Here is an 18,078-nt window from a genome sequence, read left to right on the forward strand (position 1 = left end):
CCTTCTACTTCCACTACGGTAGATTGTTACATATAGAATACCACACTCCTAGCTGCAATATTGTTGCTATTGTTCCAGGGCGTCATTGCTGCATCAAAAAGCCAAGACAGGAGAATTAAGGAGAAAAATTGTGAATGTATACTGCCCCGGTTTTTACTGCCTTGCCTACAAACTACCATATTTACTCGAGTCTAATGCACATCTTTTTTCTCTAATTACATTGCCAATATCAAAGTGTGCATTAGATTTGATGGTGTGTTAGATTTATGCACATAAACCTACCTGCATGGAAAGGGCTGAAGGAGCCCAGAACCCTGGCAACCAAACAGGGAGGTGGGAGGGGGCATAAAGAAGCTGTTCCCCGTAGTGATGGCAGCCTCAGGGCTCCATTGCACTTGGAGAAGGAGTAATAATAATATTATTAAAATATAATAATAAAACTTTATTTATATACCGCTCTATCTCCTCGAAAGGACTCAGGGCGTTTTTCAACATGTGCAAAAGCAGTAAACTGTCAGAAGCATCATATAACAACACAGTAAACATAATAAAACAACATCATAACAAAGACTAAAATAGTTCAGTTAAAATGGACACAGTTGGGACATTCCATCGAGGAATTGGGAACCAGTAGTCAGGGCTGCGAGGTAGACATGGTCCATTATAAAGAGTAAAGAAGTGCCCAGCTGGTGACCCAGTCATTCCAGCCACTTAGCAGTGGATCTTGCCTCCCAGGCGGCCCTCAGGGTCTCTTGCTTGCCCCCCTTAGGCTCAGTCCCATGCAGTGCCCAATTGGCCTCATTGACAAGGCCTTGAAAACCTTCCCCTGGTTTTGAATGCCTTGTGAAAGAGGCTAGTTGAGAATTGTGCGAGTATAGCAAGTTCATTAGCCTCGACTTGACAGTGGGGTGTGGCTTCCAAATGGCCTCATTCATGCTGCCTGCCCCCCTAATGTGCTATGCCTATGCTGTTGGGCACATTACATTCGAGGCCAAATCCATTTATTTGTCATGTACATCTTCAAAATTGAGGTGCGCATTACATTTGATGGTGCATTATACTTGAGTAAATATGTGTCATTTCTCTCCGTCATGAATGCATAATTTCTAAATTTTTCCTTTGAGGTAAATAGACTTGGGGCATCTATAGCTCACATGTTAAAATGTTTACATTCTTTTATTTGTGTAGTCCAAAGATTGCATCTCTGCAGTAATTGTGCAGCAATCAAGTGGCATTTGTTTCCAAGAGCATATTTGCGAACTTTTCCATATTAACTATTTTAAAAGAGCTTAAAAAAATCAAATATTCAGAAGCAATATCCCTTGGAATACAGACGTTAAGACTGCAACCTTGGACTTGGATCATTGTTTTTCCATCTGTATATGCACAATTTAAAATGCTATAGTGAAGACTGAACTCAGTATGAATTTATGCAAGGCAAAGGTAGTTTGTACAGGGGTTCAGGATTGGATAAGTTTGTAATTCAGGAACTTGAGTGTTGTCTGAATCGGAGTCTATGAATGCAAATTCATTCACACATACACACAAATGCATACACACATACATATATACTTTAACTGCCTGAAGAAGGAATAGAAAGCTCATGTGAGAGGCATCACTATGTAGGCCCTAGTTCATACTGAATACTCTATATATATGCGGGGAACATGGCCACACTGTGCCCCATTATGTGTTCTGCTTGTATGCTGTGCCCATTTATAAATCTGTTCAGAGAAGGAAATAATTTTATTTTGTATCTTGTCAAAATTAATACGTGAAGAAGCTTATTTACATGGTCATTATTACCTTGAGGGAATAGGTCTGCTCCATACAATAAAGAAATTTACATATTTTCAGCCACATTATTGATGGCTCTCTTGGACTGTTCTCATTTCACTTTGCATTTCTTTTTTAAAAAGTCAGTACTCAGCCCATTGAACTCATTTAGAAGACCTCTTAGTTTGAACTTAAAAAGAGAAGTGTCAAGAGAATTAGCCATTGTTCATTGTAGGGTAACTTCAGAATCACATTCACATCTTGGAGGTGTAAACAACTGGGCTGCTCAAACATGTCTAGGAGTTAGTGTCCATGGATAACTGACTGTGTAAACAAGACATGAGTAAATAAAGTCTGACTCCCTCTTGCTATTTCTCATCATTTTGTTAGAATTTCTTTGGGCTTCAACATTAAAGGGAAATAGCCTTTTCTGAAGAGAAATGGCAACTTTACCTCCTTGAATTCATACACATAATTTTCTACATTGCCAACTTGAAGTTTTAAAGTTGTAGTCTTTTCTTTGACATGGAAAGAAAAGAGTAAGAAAACCGTTCAGATGTAGAGATAGCCACTGTTCCAAATTGGGCGAGATGGAGGAGGGCAAACAATTAAGAGTGAGCACACTAGTTTGTTGACTTACCAGGAAACATTCTTGACCTTGGTGCAATTTGTGGTGTTCACTCAAATGGTGAATACGAATTTTCATTCAAGAATGTGTTGTTATTCAACAATTCCACAGATTGTTTTCCTGCTCAGGAGAACAACGGTGATTTACAGATTACAAACTATACTGACAACTGCCCCTTCTCTTGTATATTCGTCTCTGTCATGTTTTTGCACGTACATGTGTTTATGCCAATGCCTTGCTTGTTTTGTTATGAATTGTTCTTTCATCAGCCTGAAATATGTCACTCCAGATAGAATTTAAGAGTTTTTAACAGTAGACAGTCTCTTCCAGTTTCAATGGGATAAGGCCATGCTTAGCTGTCCCTTCATCTCTTTTTGAGGCGTATGCTATTTTCAAGTAATTCGACAACTGAATGTGCAAAATCACAGTAATTTGAAAGATGCCAATTATTTGGTAATGGAGAGATTGGCTCTTATTAAGCACCAAATATAATGCTATCCTTGTGATGTGAACAGATACAAATATGATACTAGTGTCTTTCAATTACTTTAATCTATTTATTTACTATGTATTTCTTTGTTTTGCTGTACTGTTGAAGTGCTCTTTTTCTAGCTATCATTTAAATAACTCGTCAGAACAATCCATTTTACAACCTAGGGTTCGGTGTAGTGTATTAAGGGATTTCCAGATACTCTGATGACCAGGCAGAAGTTTTCTGAAATACAATTATACAATTTCAAAAGTCAGCATGCATTTTAATGAACTTCTGTTATCCACTGCAGCACATGGGGACATTCAGATCACTAAAAGTTTTGAAAACACACTATTATTGTCTCATATCTGGACAATAATTATCTTTTATTTTTTAGGAGAATATTGTGAAGTAAATGCTCGCTCTGGACGCTGTGCTCCTGGAGTATGCAAGAATGGAGGCACTTGTATTAATTTGCTCATAGGAGGTTTCAAATGTGAATGTCCCCCTGGTGAATATGAGAGACCTTACTGTGAGATGACCACAAGAAGCTTTCCTCCTCTGTCATTTGTCACCTTCAAGGGTTTAAGGCAACGTTTCCATTTCACCGTCTCTCTCATGTAAGTTTATTTCTTTCCAACAGGGTATGAAAACGTTGCAAGTTAAGAGTAGCATCTGCCTTTTCGTACTAATGTTTTTGCAATATTTCATAAAAGAAGGGATTTGTTGGTTTTTTAACATGTCATGGTCAGTTCCCTAAGCTCCAGAGTTTGACCACTCCAGGTATAGTAGCAAGCTTAATTTTTAATAGTGTCATCAGTGGTTGGATAATAATTTAGTTCTTTGATACCATTTCAATAGATCTGGTCATCGGTGATACAAATGATTTTTGCCTTAGAAATTTCAAAATTGCTGATGATACTAGATTGCATGCCTCAATGGTGTTACCTAGTATAAGATAGCTATATTCTTACACCTAAACAGAACTTGGAAAAGTTAGTTTTTGAACTATAGCTCTCACAGTCGTCTAGCAAACTTGGTCAATGGCCATGCTAGCTTTTGGAGGTTTACTCAGATTTTTCCAAGCTCTGTTGCAGAGTGTAATAATTTATTTTTCCTATCTAAACAAAAGGTTACAATTAATTTATATTGGGAAAATAAAGTGTGAAGCACTGATGTCCCAACATTTCTTAAGAATTGATTTCTCCTGAATTGATTTTTCCAAACATCAGAGGTGTATGTACAGAGAGCCCATGCATGTAAGGACAGATGTTTTGCTAGTACAGAAAGGACAATGACCAATCTTAAATTCAACACTGTACTAAATAATTTATTTGATATGAACATAATAGTAGACATTTTAAAATGATTTCATTATAGCTGTGTTTATTTTTCCGTCATACATTATGTGCCTTTTGTGATTTCCCTGCTCATATAGGTTTGCAACTAGAGAAAGGAATGCTTTGCTCCTCTATAATGGACGCTTTAATGAGAAGCATGATTTTATTGCACTTGAGATTATTGAAGAGCAGATCCAGCTGACATTCTCCGCAGGTAAGATATTTCTGTCTTTTAGCTTGCTAAAACTTGACTGAACAGAACTTACTGTATTTTGAGCATTCATTTTCAATTGCCACACAAAGGTTGCAGTTCAACAGACAGAAAATACCATCTGTATTTTTATACCTGTCCCACCTACTGATGTCCAGGTGTTTCAGACTACAGCTTTCATCATTCCTGACATTTGGAACGTTGGCTGGGGACAATAGGAATTATAGTCAAACTTTCTTGAAAGAATGCTGATGTAAAATGTAAACTGAGGGTTTTCCCATAGTGTCTTCACTATAAATGTGCTTCCAGACAAGTTTCTTCACACTTGTCAGGTTCTATGATTTATAAAATAATTGCAGCCAATAAGGGATGCTGGCCTACTGTCAAGTGATGCAACAATTTCCAGCACTACCTTTTATCTTGTAATACCTCTGGGCCACATAAAAGCATGCCCAGAATTTTTTTAATGCATATGGGAATACTGTGAGAATTGATGGATGAGAGGGGGCCATCTGGATTGGGGAGCTAAACAGGGGCAGGGGTATTTTCCTGATGTTTTCTGTGTGTCTTTCTATCTGTTTTTGTTGGCTTTTTGCATTTTATGTTTGATAATGTGTATGTGGTATGATTTGTTTGGTTTGATGTTTTGCATTTCTTTGAGCATCACCAATTTGCATTTTGTGAAGCTCTGTTTGTTGTGTTCTCGAAACTACCTATTAACTCATATATAAATCTAGACGTTTTAGTCAGAAAATCAACCCAAAAAGTCTAGATCAACTTATCCATGAAGAGGGGTGACTACTGTATATTAAATATTATCAAGGAAGAAGCCACCCCTTTCTCAGTGTAGGGTGGCAGAAAGCAAGAGCTTAGTCTGTCCTGGGAGAGCCTTTAAAAAAACACCAATCCCCCTCAATGCTCTCTTCAGCATGGTTTCACTTCTGACCTTTTTGAATCCCTAGGCAGGAAAATGGCAGTAGTGGCCTCTCCACAGAATGACCCTCGACTTACCCACAGGTTATATTAAAATCCATCATTTTGGCTCTAAAATGTGTCCTTGACATATACATGAAGTTGACTTATACATGAGCATATACAGTATATATGATTTTTCATTTAGGGCATTGCACTCCGTTTTTAGCCAAATTACTTGATTATGAGATTATTAAATTCATTTTCTGGGAATAGGATGTTGTAATAGAAAACTATGGATTCAAAGAAGCAATTTTAGATGCCGTTTCTGCCTTGTATTATTATTTTTGGATATGTTGCTTTTTCTGTTTTGATGTTCACATATTTGTATATTTTAAATTGTTATGCTGATGCTTTTATGTTAAGCCACTTTAAGTCCCTTTGGGGGAGATAAAGCGGGGTATAAATAAATATAACAATAGCAATAATAATAATAATAATAATAATAATAATTTTGAATTTATCTGCTTTCTGGGGAACTAGTGTTTTATGACTGACCACTGTGACAGCAATTTTTAAGGAGCTTTGAAAATTTGAAATGTGTTTATTGACTCTGAAAAGCTTTGGGAGACGGACTTCTCTCATACATATATATGTGTGTGTGTGTGTGTGTGTGTGTACTAGTTTGGGGACCTGGCGGTGCCTGGGTTACTAGAAGAAGGCATTGTTTGTTTTGGGATGTTAGGTAATACAGTGTTCCCTCACTTATCGCGGGGGTTACGTTCCAGGACCAAACGCGATAAGTGAAAATCTGCGAAGTAGGAATGCTAGGCTTCTCCTTAGGAAGGAATTAGAAAGAGGGAGGGATGGAGGAAGGGAAGAAAGGAAGAAAGAGACAGGGGAACATGGTGCCGCCTCCTTTTCCCCCTGCTGCCGTTTGGGCTCCTCTGCCTCGCTGCCCGCATCCGACAGACCACCTCCTCTGTAAATCATAATTTGTATGATTTATAATACAGGGTGTTTGAAAAAGAACTTCCTAGTTTTAATGTAAATTACATTAAAACTAGGAAGTTCTTTTTCAAACACCCTGTATTATTTTTGTGTTTATTAAAAAACTGAGTCCGCGAAAAGCAAACCGCGAAGTAGTGAGGGAATACTGTATCACTGAAGTTAGGTCCAGATCCGTCGTTGGCTGGGTTCAGTGCTCTCTGGTTAGGGTGAACTTCAACTCCCAGATTCCCAGGTCAATAACCCCCAAACCCTGCCAGTATTTACAGGTGGCTATGTTGGGTCTGTGTGCCAAGTTTGGTCCAGATCTGATGTTGGCTGGGTTCAGTGCTTTTTGGATACAGGTGAACTACAACTCCCGAAATCAAGGTCCATTCCCACTAACCCCTGCAGTATGTTCAGTTGGACATGGGGCTTCTCTGTGCCAAGTTTGGTCCCAGTCCATTGTCGGTGGGTTCTCTGGATGTAGGTGAACTATAACTCCCAAAATCAAGATCCATTCCCACTAACCCCTGCAGTATATTCAGTTGGTCATGGGGCTTCTCTGTGCCAAGTTTGGTCCTAGTCCATTGTCGGTGGGGGTCACAGTATCAATGAAGGTACTACAAGTCAAATTATCCATGGCAAGTTTGTTCCAGATTCATCGTTGGTTGGATTAACTGTGCTCTCTGGATGTAGGTTAAGTACAATTCTTGTAAATCATGGTGAATTCTTCCCAAGCCTCTTGTTCAGGTGCTGATCAATTCCTCTGTTAGCTGTGTGCCATAGGAAAGGGTTAAGGGAGAGGCAGTGGGCAGGGTCATGCAAATTATGGAACCATGGGATGTCCATTCTGTAGGAAAAAGATAACATCTAAGATGAAATTGTGCCCACATGAAAGCCTTCACTTGGGGGGGGGGGTAGAATGGTGCTTGTGGAGGACACTGGCAGGGTTTGGGCTACATGTTCATGGCGCTCACGATAACCTGATGTCAGTGGAGGGAGGGCCATTGGTGTTTCCTGCTCAGTGGGAACTATAGCTGTTTGTGGCGGCAAGAGGTTGCCTGTATAAGTGGACACCTCCGCCACATACACACATTTTTCATTTTGTGTGTATACATATACAGTACAGTACAGTGTAGTATTTACACAATCTATGCCCAGGAGTAGTTTGCACATAGATCATTGGGATTTCAGAGCAAACTCTGATAGGCGTGTATACTTACTCATCTTTAGAATAGATTATATAAATCTTAAAATCCATTTGTCCACATTTAATTTCTAGTTAATGCACTTGTATTATAGATTTTAATTGTTCTGTTGATGTAAAAACATTTTTGTTTTGGTTACCACTTATAACATTCAAGCAGTGATACCCTTTTGAACTATATTGTTTTGGAATCACTGATCTGTATCTGTCCTTTTTCCTTTTAATGCTGAACTTCTATGCATGCTACTTTATTTTACAATGCTTATGTCTTGAGATGCTCTTCAGATAAGAGGTAAGTGTGGTAAATGTTATATAACTGTTGTTGTTAATTGGATAAATGTCTGACACTGCTGAGTTTTGTCCTGTAATCAAAGCCTTAAATCAAACAACTGCCAAAATTGAATGTCTGTATCCTTTAATCACATGCTCCTTGCTTTTCTTTTACTTACTTGTTTAGATTGTATTGATCCTTTCTTCCAGAACTATTAATTTTGTTTCTTTCCCAGAAATAGTCCCCCCCCCACACTGAGAGTTTTGTCACAATGAAGGGTATAGACCATTTTCAAAACAAGAAGTTACTTAGAAGTTAAATTCAGTTTCTGAATCCAGATCATCTGCTTTGAACTGGATTATATGAGTCTACACTGACAAATAATCCAGTCCAAAGCAGATAATCTGGATTCAGAAACTGGATTATATGGCAGTGTAGATGGGACAGTCACTGAAAATGGAAAATGCACAGGAATTGGGACTGTTCGGGGTTTAAGTGAATTAACACCAACAATAGTGCAATTATATTCAGAAAGGGGCTGTGGGAAACAGAATTATTGCCTCTCAGATAGGGATGCAGAGTTTGAACTGGCACAGACGGTTTGAAGTAGACACAGAGATAGTTTTGAACTGATAGAGACAGGATTTTGGATTGGAGGAATAAGAAAACTAGTTATGGTTTGGGAGGTTATTATTGTTTTTCTACTGTGTTGAATAAACCTGTCTCTGGCTCTCTATCAAGCCTGAATTGGAGTCAGGCCAGACATACCAAAACTAAAGAACCCACACAACAACACATCCACAAGTCCTTATTTAAAGGGACACCTTGAGACCCAGGCCCCATTTGCACTTCCATGATAATGTGGTTGTTGTTATGCATTATATGACCACATATTTATACCACACTTTTTCTCTCCACAAAGGAGACTTAAAGCAGCTTGAACTACATTATATCATCATATAACCCAGTTCAGTGCAGTTAAACTTTATTATATGAGTTCAGTCTGCATTATAATTGCAGCATAGTTGTGGCCCTAGTAACCCAACCCAGCAAGGGAATAAATGGAGAAACACGAATGGAAAAGAGACTGAGTGGCAGGATTCCTGGGATCAGCCTGAGTTCTTGAATTTGTCACATAGTGTTTTAGGCTCCAATTCTGTGCACATTTTCCTGGGAGTAGTGTTCATTTCATATTACAGTTCTTTGTTAATATAAGTGAAATTGTGCTGTAAACAAATAATCCAAAAATAGAGTACAAAATCCAGCAGTAATATTGAGCATCAGATTGCTACGTCAAGCATTGGGTATTTTGTAAGTATTAGCCAACCGTGAGAAATGTTTTGTTTGATTGATGTACTGGCCAGATAATTCTGAATATTGCTAAACTAATATAATTACTTTATATGTTGCAATCAAATCATATGATTCTCTAGTTCTCTGATCACCCTAGGTTTGTCAGAAACAAACACAAAACAATAATAAAGCAACAAAACTATGTTTTCATAGCAGTAGTGAGTTTATGGCAAACTCAGATTGTAGCTATTTTAATAACAGTAGTGATAGTATGACAGCAGATGAGTCATAAAATTCATGAGGTTTCAGCAGTTGGTTGAAAAGAACAGTAGACTAAATAGTAGATTGAAAACAACTGTATAATTTATTCTGTTTCCTGTTGCCAGATTAAATTAAATTAGCCTTATTGGCTGTAGATGTAAGATATTGCTAAAGACGTATTCAGAGTCAAAATCAATCCTGGCTGAAATCTGCATCATGGTTTTGACATTTTAATGTTTCTGTTTCAAAATAGAACGGCTGTAAAAGTTGTTATTCAAATTATTTCAGGAACACAAAATGATGTGCAGATTATACTAGCTGCACACAAATGAAATATACAGATAGGAACTATGGAAAATGGGGACTCAGGTCCTTAAATGCACCCGCTTGCACTTTTCATGCATGAGATATAATTAGATGTAGGTGTTTTGCCGAAAGCAATGGTTTCTGCATTTGTTAACTCTAACTAGAAATCAACCTGTAGTATACAATAGGCAAAGAAGATTTCTATCTAGATGGTATCAGCTTTTTTCCCTGTCTGTTACCCTCAAGCACTTTTATCAAGACAAGGAGAGGTATTAAGAAAGAGTGATAATGATTCAAGGGGGTTGCTTGTCTTGATTTATGTCTGCAGAGCCAGACATACCTTGCAAAATCTTTGCAGTAAAACTTGGAGGAAAAATAGAGGAAAAGAGATCACCATCACACAACAAGTTTATTCATCTCTCTGTACTACATAAAATATCTTTGAGATATTAAATTGTGTTGGCATATTTGCATGCTTTGTAGTATTTCTGCTTTATGAACAATCTGATCCATGAAAACATTTCCTTGTTAATGGATGGAAAATATATCCATCATGACTAGCAACAACTCCCATGTATTTGACAGTTTGCTATTCAAATTGGCAGTCACCATTGTATCTTGTGGTGGCAAAGTCTACAATTTAACTATATGTGTTTGCTTATGTGTCGGTTTTCGGCAATCCCATGAATTTCATAGGGTTTCCTTAGTCATGGAATAACTAGAAGTAGTTTGGCCAGTCCCTTCCTCTTAAATGTAGCCTACAGCATTTGGAATTTCGTGGCAGTCTCCTATTCAAATACTAACCATGGCTAAACCTGTGTAGCTTCCAGAATTAGGCAGGAGTTGATGCTCTTTTAGGCTGTGCCCAGTTTAATTTTGCACTACATGAAGAAGTCATTCCTTTTATCTTTCTAGATTTTCCATTTGTTAGTGGTGAGCTTGGGTCCTATATTATGAGAAAAGGAGGACACTCACCTATTCAATTTCTTCATACTGTGTATAATTCTAGGGACCTTTCATATCTCCACATACTAACATTTCTATCTGGGCAAACTCTTCCAAATTTAGGGAAGTTGCTTCAGGCCTGTTATCATTTTGGCTGCCTTTTTTCTTCAGATTTCTGTAAAGGCAATATGAGATTAGCAGTTTTATATCAATTTATGTTATAATTATAACTAATGTGGCATCTCTCCTGTATTGTTCCTTCTTCTTTCCTCTCTCTCCATTTTTAATTATCACAACACTTTGAGGTGACATTTTCATTGACTTGTTCACCACAACCCTGAGGTCCTTTTCTTGACCAGCTTAGATTCTATGATTGCAGATGCGAAATCAGGATTTTTTTCCTGCTGAATAGGCAAATTACATCCTCTCCACCTCAGCGGAATACAATGACCAGCGCTTCCTGAACAAATCTTGTTAAGAAAATCCCGTGATAGTTATCTTAGGGTTGCTATATGTCAGAAATGGACAGCAATGACAAAACACCACTTACACACTTGTTTACGTTGCATCTCTTTTTCCATTTCCCCAGTTTAAGAAGAGCTCTTTGCACTCTTATTTTTGTCCTAATTTGGTATCATTGACTAATTTGGTCCATTGCTCACCCCAAGTCAAAAAACCCCACTCCTGGTATAGCTCCATGTACTATGTAATTCAATGTATTGTGTTTGAATAATCAAAATAGTAGAAGTAAATACTGTTTTTGAGAAGTTTTCACTGATCTAAGTGGGGAAGTGTGGTAATTAATAATGAAACAAAACACCAAGGCTTTCTGATGGCATTGGTGGTCAGTTTGTTAGGAGTAAGGGAGAATGGTGAGTTATATACCTCTGTACTGCTAACAAAAACAAACAGTGCCGAAGTTAGCCTGTTCATCATGTTTAAAGACAGGCATTGTTTGTGTCCCTCCCTCAGCTTTTCATCTTGCTGTATTAACCCAGCAGGTGTGTATATGAAACTGAAGTAAATGTTTGCATAAATAAAGCCGGAAATATATAGTGGTTTATTTTATACCTAGTTTTTCTTAATTTCCCCCCTCTCTTTTTTTTCTGTAATAGGAACTATTGTCCAAGTAGTCATTCATTATAAACGCAATCTGTTCAATTTGATAGGTCTTTGTGTACTTTTGCTGTAGATATTTGCTTTGGTATTAGAACAGCAACGAATAGTCACCAAGCTGGTTGTACTGGTCTGCATAAATAATCTGACATTCTGTGCTTTATCAAATTCAATCTTTAGAAGACATTTAAATATGAAAGAAAGAAAGCAATGTCATTCATTGCAGTGTTGGAATCTCTACAACTTATTTTAGGAAGAAAAATGTTTTTGTTCTTCTACACCTTATCAGACAGTTTTATAACACTCCATCATGAAAAAAGAAAACCATAAGAATTCAAATTCTTTTCATAGTTAGCAACAGTTCTCTTTATCAGTGTGTGCTCTAAATATTTATGTTTTGTCAGGAATACACATTTGTACTCTATTGCAAGAGTTTCAGGATTAGTGATTGTTTCAGGGTTAACAGTAGTTTCAGAAGAATTTGGTGTAAGTTTATATATTGTATGAATGCAGTTGCATGCAGTATATAAATCTGCATTGTATATTTCTAGTTCTGAACCAACTGTATTAATATATTATAGGCATGTCATTACAAAGGAAATGTGGTGTCATTGTTTGAGTGTTAGAGAGATGTGAGAAATCAGACTTTAAATCCTGCTCCCCCATGGAAATCCACTGGGTGATCTTAGACAAGTCATACCCTGTCACGCTAAGAGGAAAGCAGTGTTAAAATCATCTGAAAAGAATCTGGCTAAGAAAACATTATAATAGGGTTGCCATAAGTTGAAGTTGACTTAAAAGCACAAACCAACAATTCATTCAATTGACATAAGTTGCATACCCTTTGCCTTTTGCACAATACAAATCCCATATCTGCATGTATATATGAAACCTCAGATACAGTAAAGTCTCACTTATCCAACACTCGCTTATCCAATGTTCTGGATTATCCAATGCATTTTTGTAGTCAATGCTTTCAATACATCATGGTATTTTGGTGCTAAATTCGTAAATACAGTAATTACTACCTAGCATTGCTGCATATTGAACTATTTTTTCTGTCCAATTTGTTGTTTAACACGATGTTTTGGTGCTTAATTTGTAAAATCATAACCTAATTTTAGGTTTAATAGGCTTTTCCTTAATCCCTTCTTATTATCCAACATATTCACTTATCCAACGTTCTGCGGCCTGTTTATGTTGGATAAGTCAGACTCTACTGTAATATCAAACTCAGGTGAAGGACCTTAGATTCATGTTGGAGAGCCCAGAAAATGCTTAGGGATGACATATTATGTCAGTCATGAGTAAATAAAACCACAGGTATCAGTTCTGTGGATATGGAGGTTGTACAGCATCATATGCCCAAGGAGTTGTACAGCATAATACATCAAAACTAGTGTTGTTGTTATAATTCATATTTGCAGGGAATAGATATGAACATGCAAGTAGGTGCTTGCATATTTTTTCTGGTCAAATAAATGATCCTTCTTCCATTCAAATTTCAAATTAACTCAACACAGTTCTTTTTTCCAATTAATTTGGATGGGGTGCCATTCCCCTGAAAAATGAGTTCTGCAGTATTCTTTGAATTTCTTCTGGATGTTCAGGTGTTAGTGTATCCAAAAATGCTTTCCCAGCTGGTCTGTAGTGGAACAGCAGGGCTGTTTGTGTCTGTCTGACAAAGAACATGTACTATGTCACACTTAAGTTGCAAGAGAGGAACTGACAATTCATTTCCATGCACATTTCAAGGTGGTGGCAGTAGTTTTTAAATGGCTTGGGTCTAATATACTATCTCCTCACATATAAGTGTGCAGATTCTTTCCAGATCTGACAAGGAGGCTCCCAACAGTATGAGGGATGTGAGAGGTTGGAATCAGGGGGAGAGCCATGGTAAAACAATGGCTCTCTGTGCCAAAAACATGTAATTTGGCACTTGAATGATACATTTAGGTTCCATTTGAGCTGCCGTGCGGTAGCGTATTGTTTCTATGTGCCTGTGAACTGATTCTGGGGTTTAATTGATGATTTTATCTGTAGTAATTGTTTCTCCTTTTATTATCTTAGTGGTACTACCCTAAAGGCACCAGATCCTTTTGGATCTTGAAAGCTAGGCAAGATCAGGCCTGGCTAGTAGTTGAATGAGAGATTGCCAACAAATACCAGGTAATGTGGGTTATATTACAGACAAAGGAGCTAGCAAAACCACCTCTGAGTATTCCTTGTCTAGGAAAATCCGGTGACATTCATGCAGTTGCCATAAGTAAACAACATATTTATTATATATTTTGTAATGTTTTACCTTGTTGTAAAGTATAATTGGGAAGTATAATTGCAGTGATAGGTGAAGCATACATTTTCTGAATGAATGCATTTTATATTTTCTTTAAAGGAAGCGAATATCTCCCCAACTGTATACTTGTTGCATTCACATTGAGAGGAAGAAGATATTAATCTCTTTATTCAGTTTAAAAATGAAAATGTTGAGCAGTTTATTTTTTAAGATTTTTTTCTCTCTCCCATGTAACGTTATAGGGGAAACCACTACAACAGTTGCTCCATTTGTTCCAGGGGGTGTTAGTGATGGACAATGGCATTCTGTTCAAGTACAGTACTACAACAAGGTAAGACACAATGCTTTGCAGATTTCTTTCGTAAACTGACATGGTTTTAATTCAAGAGGTCTAGGATCTACATTTTTTTTCCCGTGTCAGGAGCGACTTGAGAAACTGCAAGTCGCTTCTGGAGTGAGAGAATTGGCCGTCTGCAAGGACGTTGCCCAGGGGACATCCGGATGTTTTGATGTTTTACCATCCTTGTGGGAGGCAGACTTTCTCTAGCATCTTCAATTTATCAAGTTTGTGAGTTTTTTTTAAGTATTTGTCTTTTAATTCATTTTAATATTTTAACATTTAATATTTTAATCTATAAATTGTTTATTTGCTTTTAAAATTTTATATTTATACTATTAGTCTCACTTTATATTGTTTGTATTGTTAGCTACTTTGAGTCCTGTTATTGGGAGAAAGGCGGGATCTTCTTCCTCTTCCTCCTCCTCCTTCTTTAGAAACTCCCAGCTTTAAAAAAGGTATCTCTGACCAAAATAAAGCTTGAGGAATGGTCAAAAAGGTGATGAAGTTTCTTCCACCATGCCTAGAGCAGAGGTGGTCAACTATGAAAGGATTTGTGGCTCATTCTCATGTCACTACTAGTCAAACCATGTTGTCTGTAGTCAACTCTCTCTTGTCTTTTGGAGAACATATCAAGGGGAAGAAATTGCTGTGTCTTGCATGAGAGTCTTGGGGGATTTGAGTTAGAATAAAGTCTTTTTCTGGGTGTTGGACTAGGACCCTGATAGAAATCAACAATTGAAGCTCAGTGGATGACCCTGGGTAAATCATACTCTCCCAGGCTTAGAAAGGCCATGTAGACTTCCTCGGAAAAGATCTTGCTGAGAAATCCCATGATAGAGTTGTCATAAGTCAGCTTGAAGGCACAAAACAACATTGGCAGGAATGTTTGAGAGGTTTTGGGAAATTTGAGGCTATGCTTTGGGGTTAAAATGGCTACAGTTTGCCTGTTTCTATCCAAGAGTGTGCAGTAGGCCTTTTAAACAAAAATGGAGAGTAAGAGAGTACAGTGAAGAGATGCATGCACTTTGCATTTTTCAATTTTGACTTGAAACATTGTGTCTCAGAAATAGGGGGGATGTGGGTTGCTACTGAAAATCATTCAGAAGCTACAGTTCTGTTCAATTGTTCTGTTTCCTAGCTACAGTTAACCATTCAAAAGCTAAAGCTAATAAAAATGCATGGACCAGAACATTGTCTGCCTTGGCATGCAGAAGGGATGAGAATAATGTAAACCTTTCAATGTTATTTTGATGTGATTCGCAGTATTCTGATGGATCACAGTATTCTGCAGTATTCATACAAACTAGGGCTGCTGGAACTTGCAGTCCAAGACTGTATTTAAGGAAATATGACTCTCAACGATTCTTTAGAGATTGCATGTGAGTGGTCTTGAGGCAACCACATTGGCTTCAATTTGTTTCCAATATCAATTCAGCATACTGATTTTGATTTCTAAAGTTTGAGGTTGGACGTCTAAAAGATCACTTCTCTCCTGTGACCCCACCTATAATTTCAGATTTTTAACCATTACCTTCTGCACTGTCCTCCCCACTTGAGAGATTTGGTTCCTCATTACGCAAATTATTATTATTATTATTATTATTATTATTATTATTATTATTATGTTTATATTTATTTTTATGTTTATTTATTCACTGCTTTTTCTTTTCACGAGAAGACTCAAAATGAGCTGTCTCTGTGACAAATCCTCAGTTGATGCCATTCCTGATGTGCTCCTAATGCATATTTGTCTCTGTGTGTACAACGTCTGGACTTTTCTGTCTAGAATTTGACTTTTCAAATTGCCTTTGAACTTGCTTTTTACATAGTTTTAAAAGCATATTTTTCTATATTTGTTTGGAATCCTGTTGAGCAGGGAAATAATTCATACATTCTAGAAATAAATAAACAATTGTTAGTTGAAATAAGTCAACTTCATAACTCATGGTTTGTGGTTGTCTTTGTTTCAACAGCCCATGGGAAAAATTAATTTTGTCCAGATTCAGATATAAAAACAAGCCATATTTAATCTAAAGGGGACAGTATAACACAGAGACCCCTGATCAAGGCTTCATCGAACCAAGAAGGGTATCTTTATGTGGCCTTGGAGGGTCTATGCAGCTCATGTTTACAATGCTTACCATGGTTCAGCACTATATGCAGAGAAGACCATTATGTCAGCCTGCTTTAAGGTATTTTATGGAGAAACCTAGTTGGTACATCTAAGCAACAGGGAAGCAAGTATTTGCAACTTGTTTGCTGTTGTTTGCCTTGATATTGTCATATTTTTTTTTCACAACCTGTAACACATACTCTGCTTTTCGGTGTTATTACAGAGAGTAACTTAAATATGTAAGTCTGAGAAAACAACAAGCGATAAAGTAATCTGTGGTGCTTTTGCTAGAGCTGTTCCTCTTCATTGGTCAAGAAGCCTGGGAAAAGGAACATATATCAGCTAAAGTCTGGTTTTCACAGTATGGTTGTTGGTTTAGAATTCTAAGCAGCTGCCAAAAAGATAAGGCCTTGAGACAGCTCCAGAGTATCCTTTAAAAGGGAAAGTGATCCCACACACTGGTTAAAAATAAACTTTAGTTTCATTTTCATGAATCTTTGCTGTTTGTTCAAATGATAGACTTTTTTAATGGAATAATTATTCAAGTTTGCAAATGGACAAGAAAAACATCTTGCAGCTTTTTATATAGAGAAACATATATTGCTTCTAAAGCCTTAGATTATTATTCTGAGTTAAGATCATTGTTTTGAAAATGGAAGTCAGTATGAACAGACTGAGTCACAATAATGTTGACTAGATGGCTTGTTGGCTAGTTTGTTATTTGATTTATATACTTAGCAGGCTTTCAAGAGGGTTACAAAAATCCATTAGTAAATTAGAGCAAGAACACCACAATATAACAGCAGGATAAATTAGAATTAAAGCAGGCATTATGCACCATAAAAACACGGTATGGAGGATTTCAAATCCTGGGAAAAAATTAAAAGATCTTTGCTTGGCACCAAATTAAAGAAATACAAGTGTACGGAACTATGCTAGTCGGAAAAAGGAAATTTTCCTCATCCATTGTGTGCTCAGAACTGGTAGTGGTTTTTGTGTGCTTAATAGGAATGTGTATGTTGTATGACAAGATCATTTTCAGTATGCCTATGATGGCATGAGGAAGGATAAGTCATGAGCTCAATTTTCCCTTAAGGCTTTATTCCCCAAATTTGATAGAAGCTGAGATCAACATTTTAATTCTAGTGCTACATGTTCAGAGGCACTTCATGTGTAGACTCTTGTTTTAACAAGGTCTGCAGATTTTTTTCCCAAAAAATGTTACCATGAGGGGTTTGCTAAGGCAGAGATAATTTAGGGATTATGGGTTGTGCCAAGATAAATGGGATGTTATGTCTAAACTTGATCATATTCAGACACATCAGAATATAATTCAGATGTGTTTCTTCACTTAAATTATATGCAAAGAGCAGCTTTGAAAAGGAGGTAACATTTATATTCAGCTCTGCACTGTTTCCATTTCTCTTTCACCAAACTCTCTTTCTTTTTAACTCCAACTTATAAACAGAAATGCTGTTCAGACAGCTTCAGTGTCTTTCCATTCTGGAATTTCTATTCAAATATTTCCCTGCTACATATGTTTCTTTTTTGTATCAATGAAATGCTTAATTGATCTATTGATCTGTCAGGTCCAGGTTTCT

General features: G+C 37.1%; 1 protein-coding gene across 5 annotated transcripts in view; it reads left to right on the plus strand.

Moving 5' to 3' along the window:
• Window positions 1-18,078, plus strand: part of celsr1 (cadherin EGF LAG seven-pass G-type receptor 1) — a 211,118-nt gene that overhangs the window by 108,204 nt on the left and 84,836 nt on the right. For all 5 annotated transcript variants that reach the window (XM_062981674.1, XM_008111611.3, XM_062981675.1 and 2 more), the window contains 3 exons: window positions 3,274-3,496; window positions 4,315-4,430; window positions 14,267-14,355. In XM_062981674.1, coding sequence (XP_062837744.1) covers window positions 3,274-3,496; window positions 4,315-4,430; window positions 14,267-14,355 — 428 coding nt within the window. The remainder of the gene's footprint in view (window positions 1-3,273; window positions 3,497-4,314; window positions 4,431-14,266; window positions 14,356-18,078) is intronic.

The sequence above is a fragment of the Anolis carolinensis genome, chromosome 5, assembly GCF_035594765.1.
Source record: "Anolis carolinensis isolate JA03-04 chromosome 5, rAnoCar3.1.pri, whole genome shotgun sequence".
Classification (NCBI taxonomy): Eukaryota; Metazoa; Chordata; class Lepidosauria; order Squamata; family Dactyloidae; genus Anolis; species Anolis carolinensis.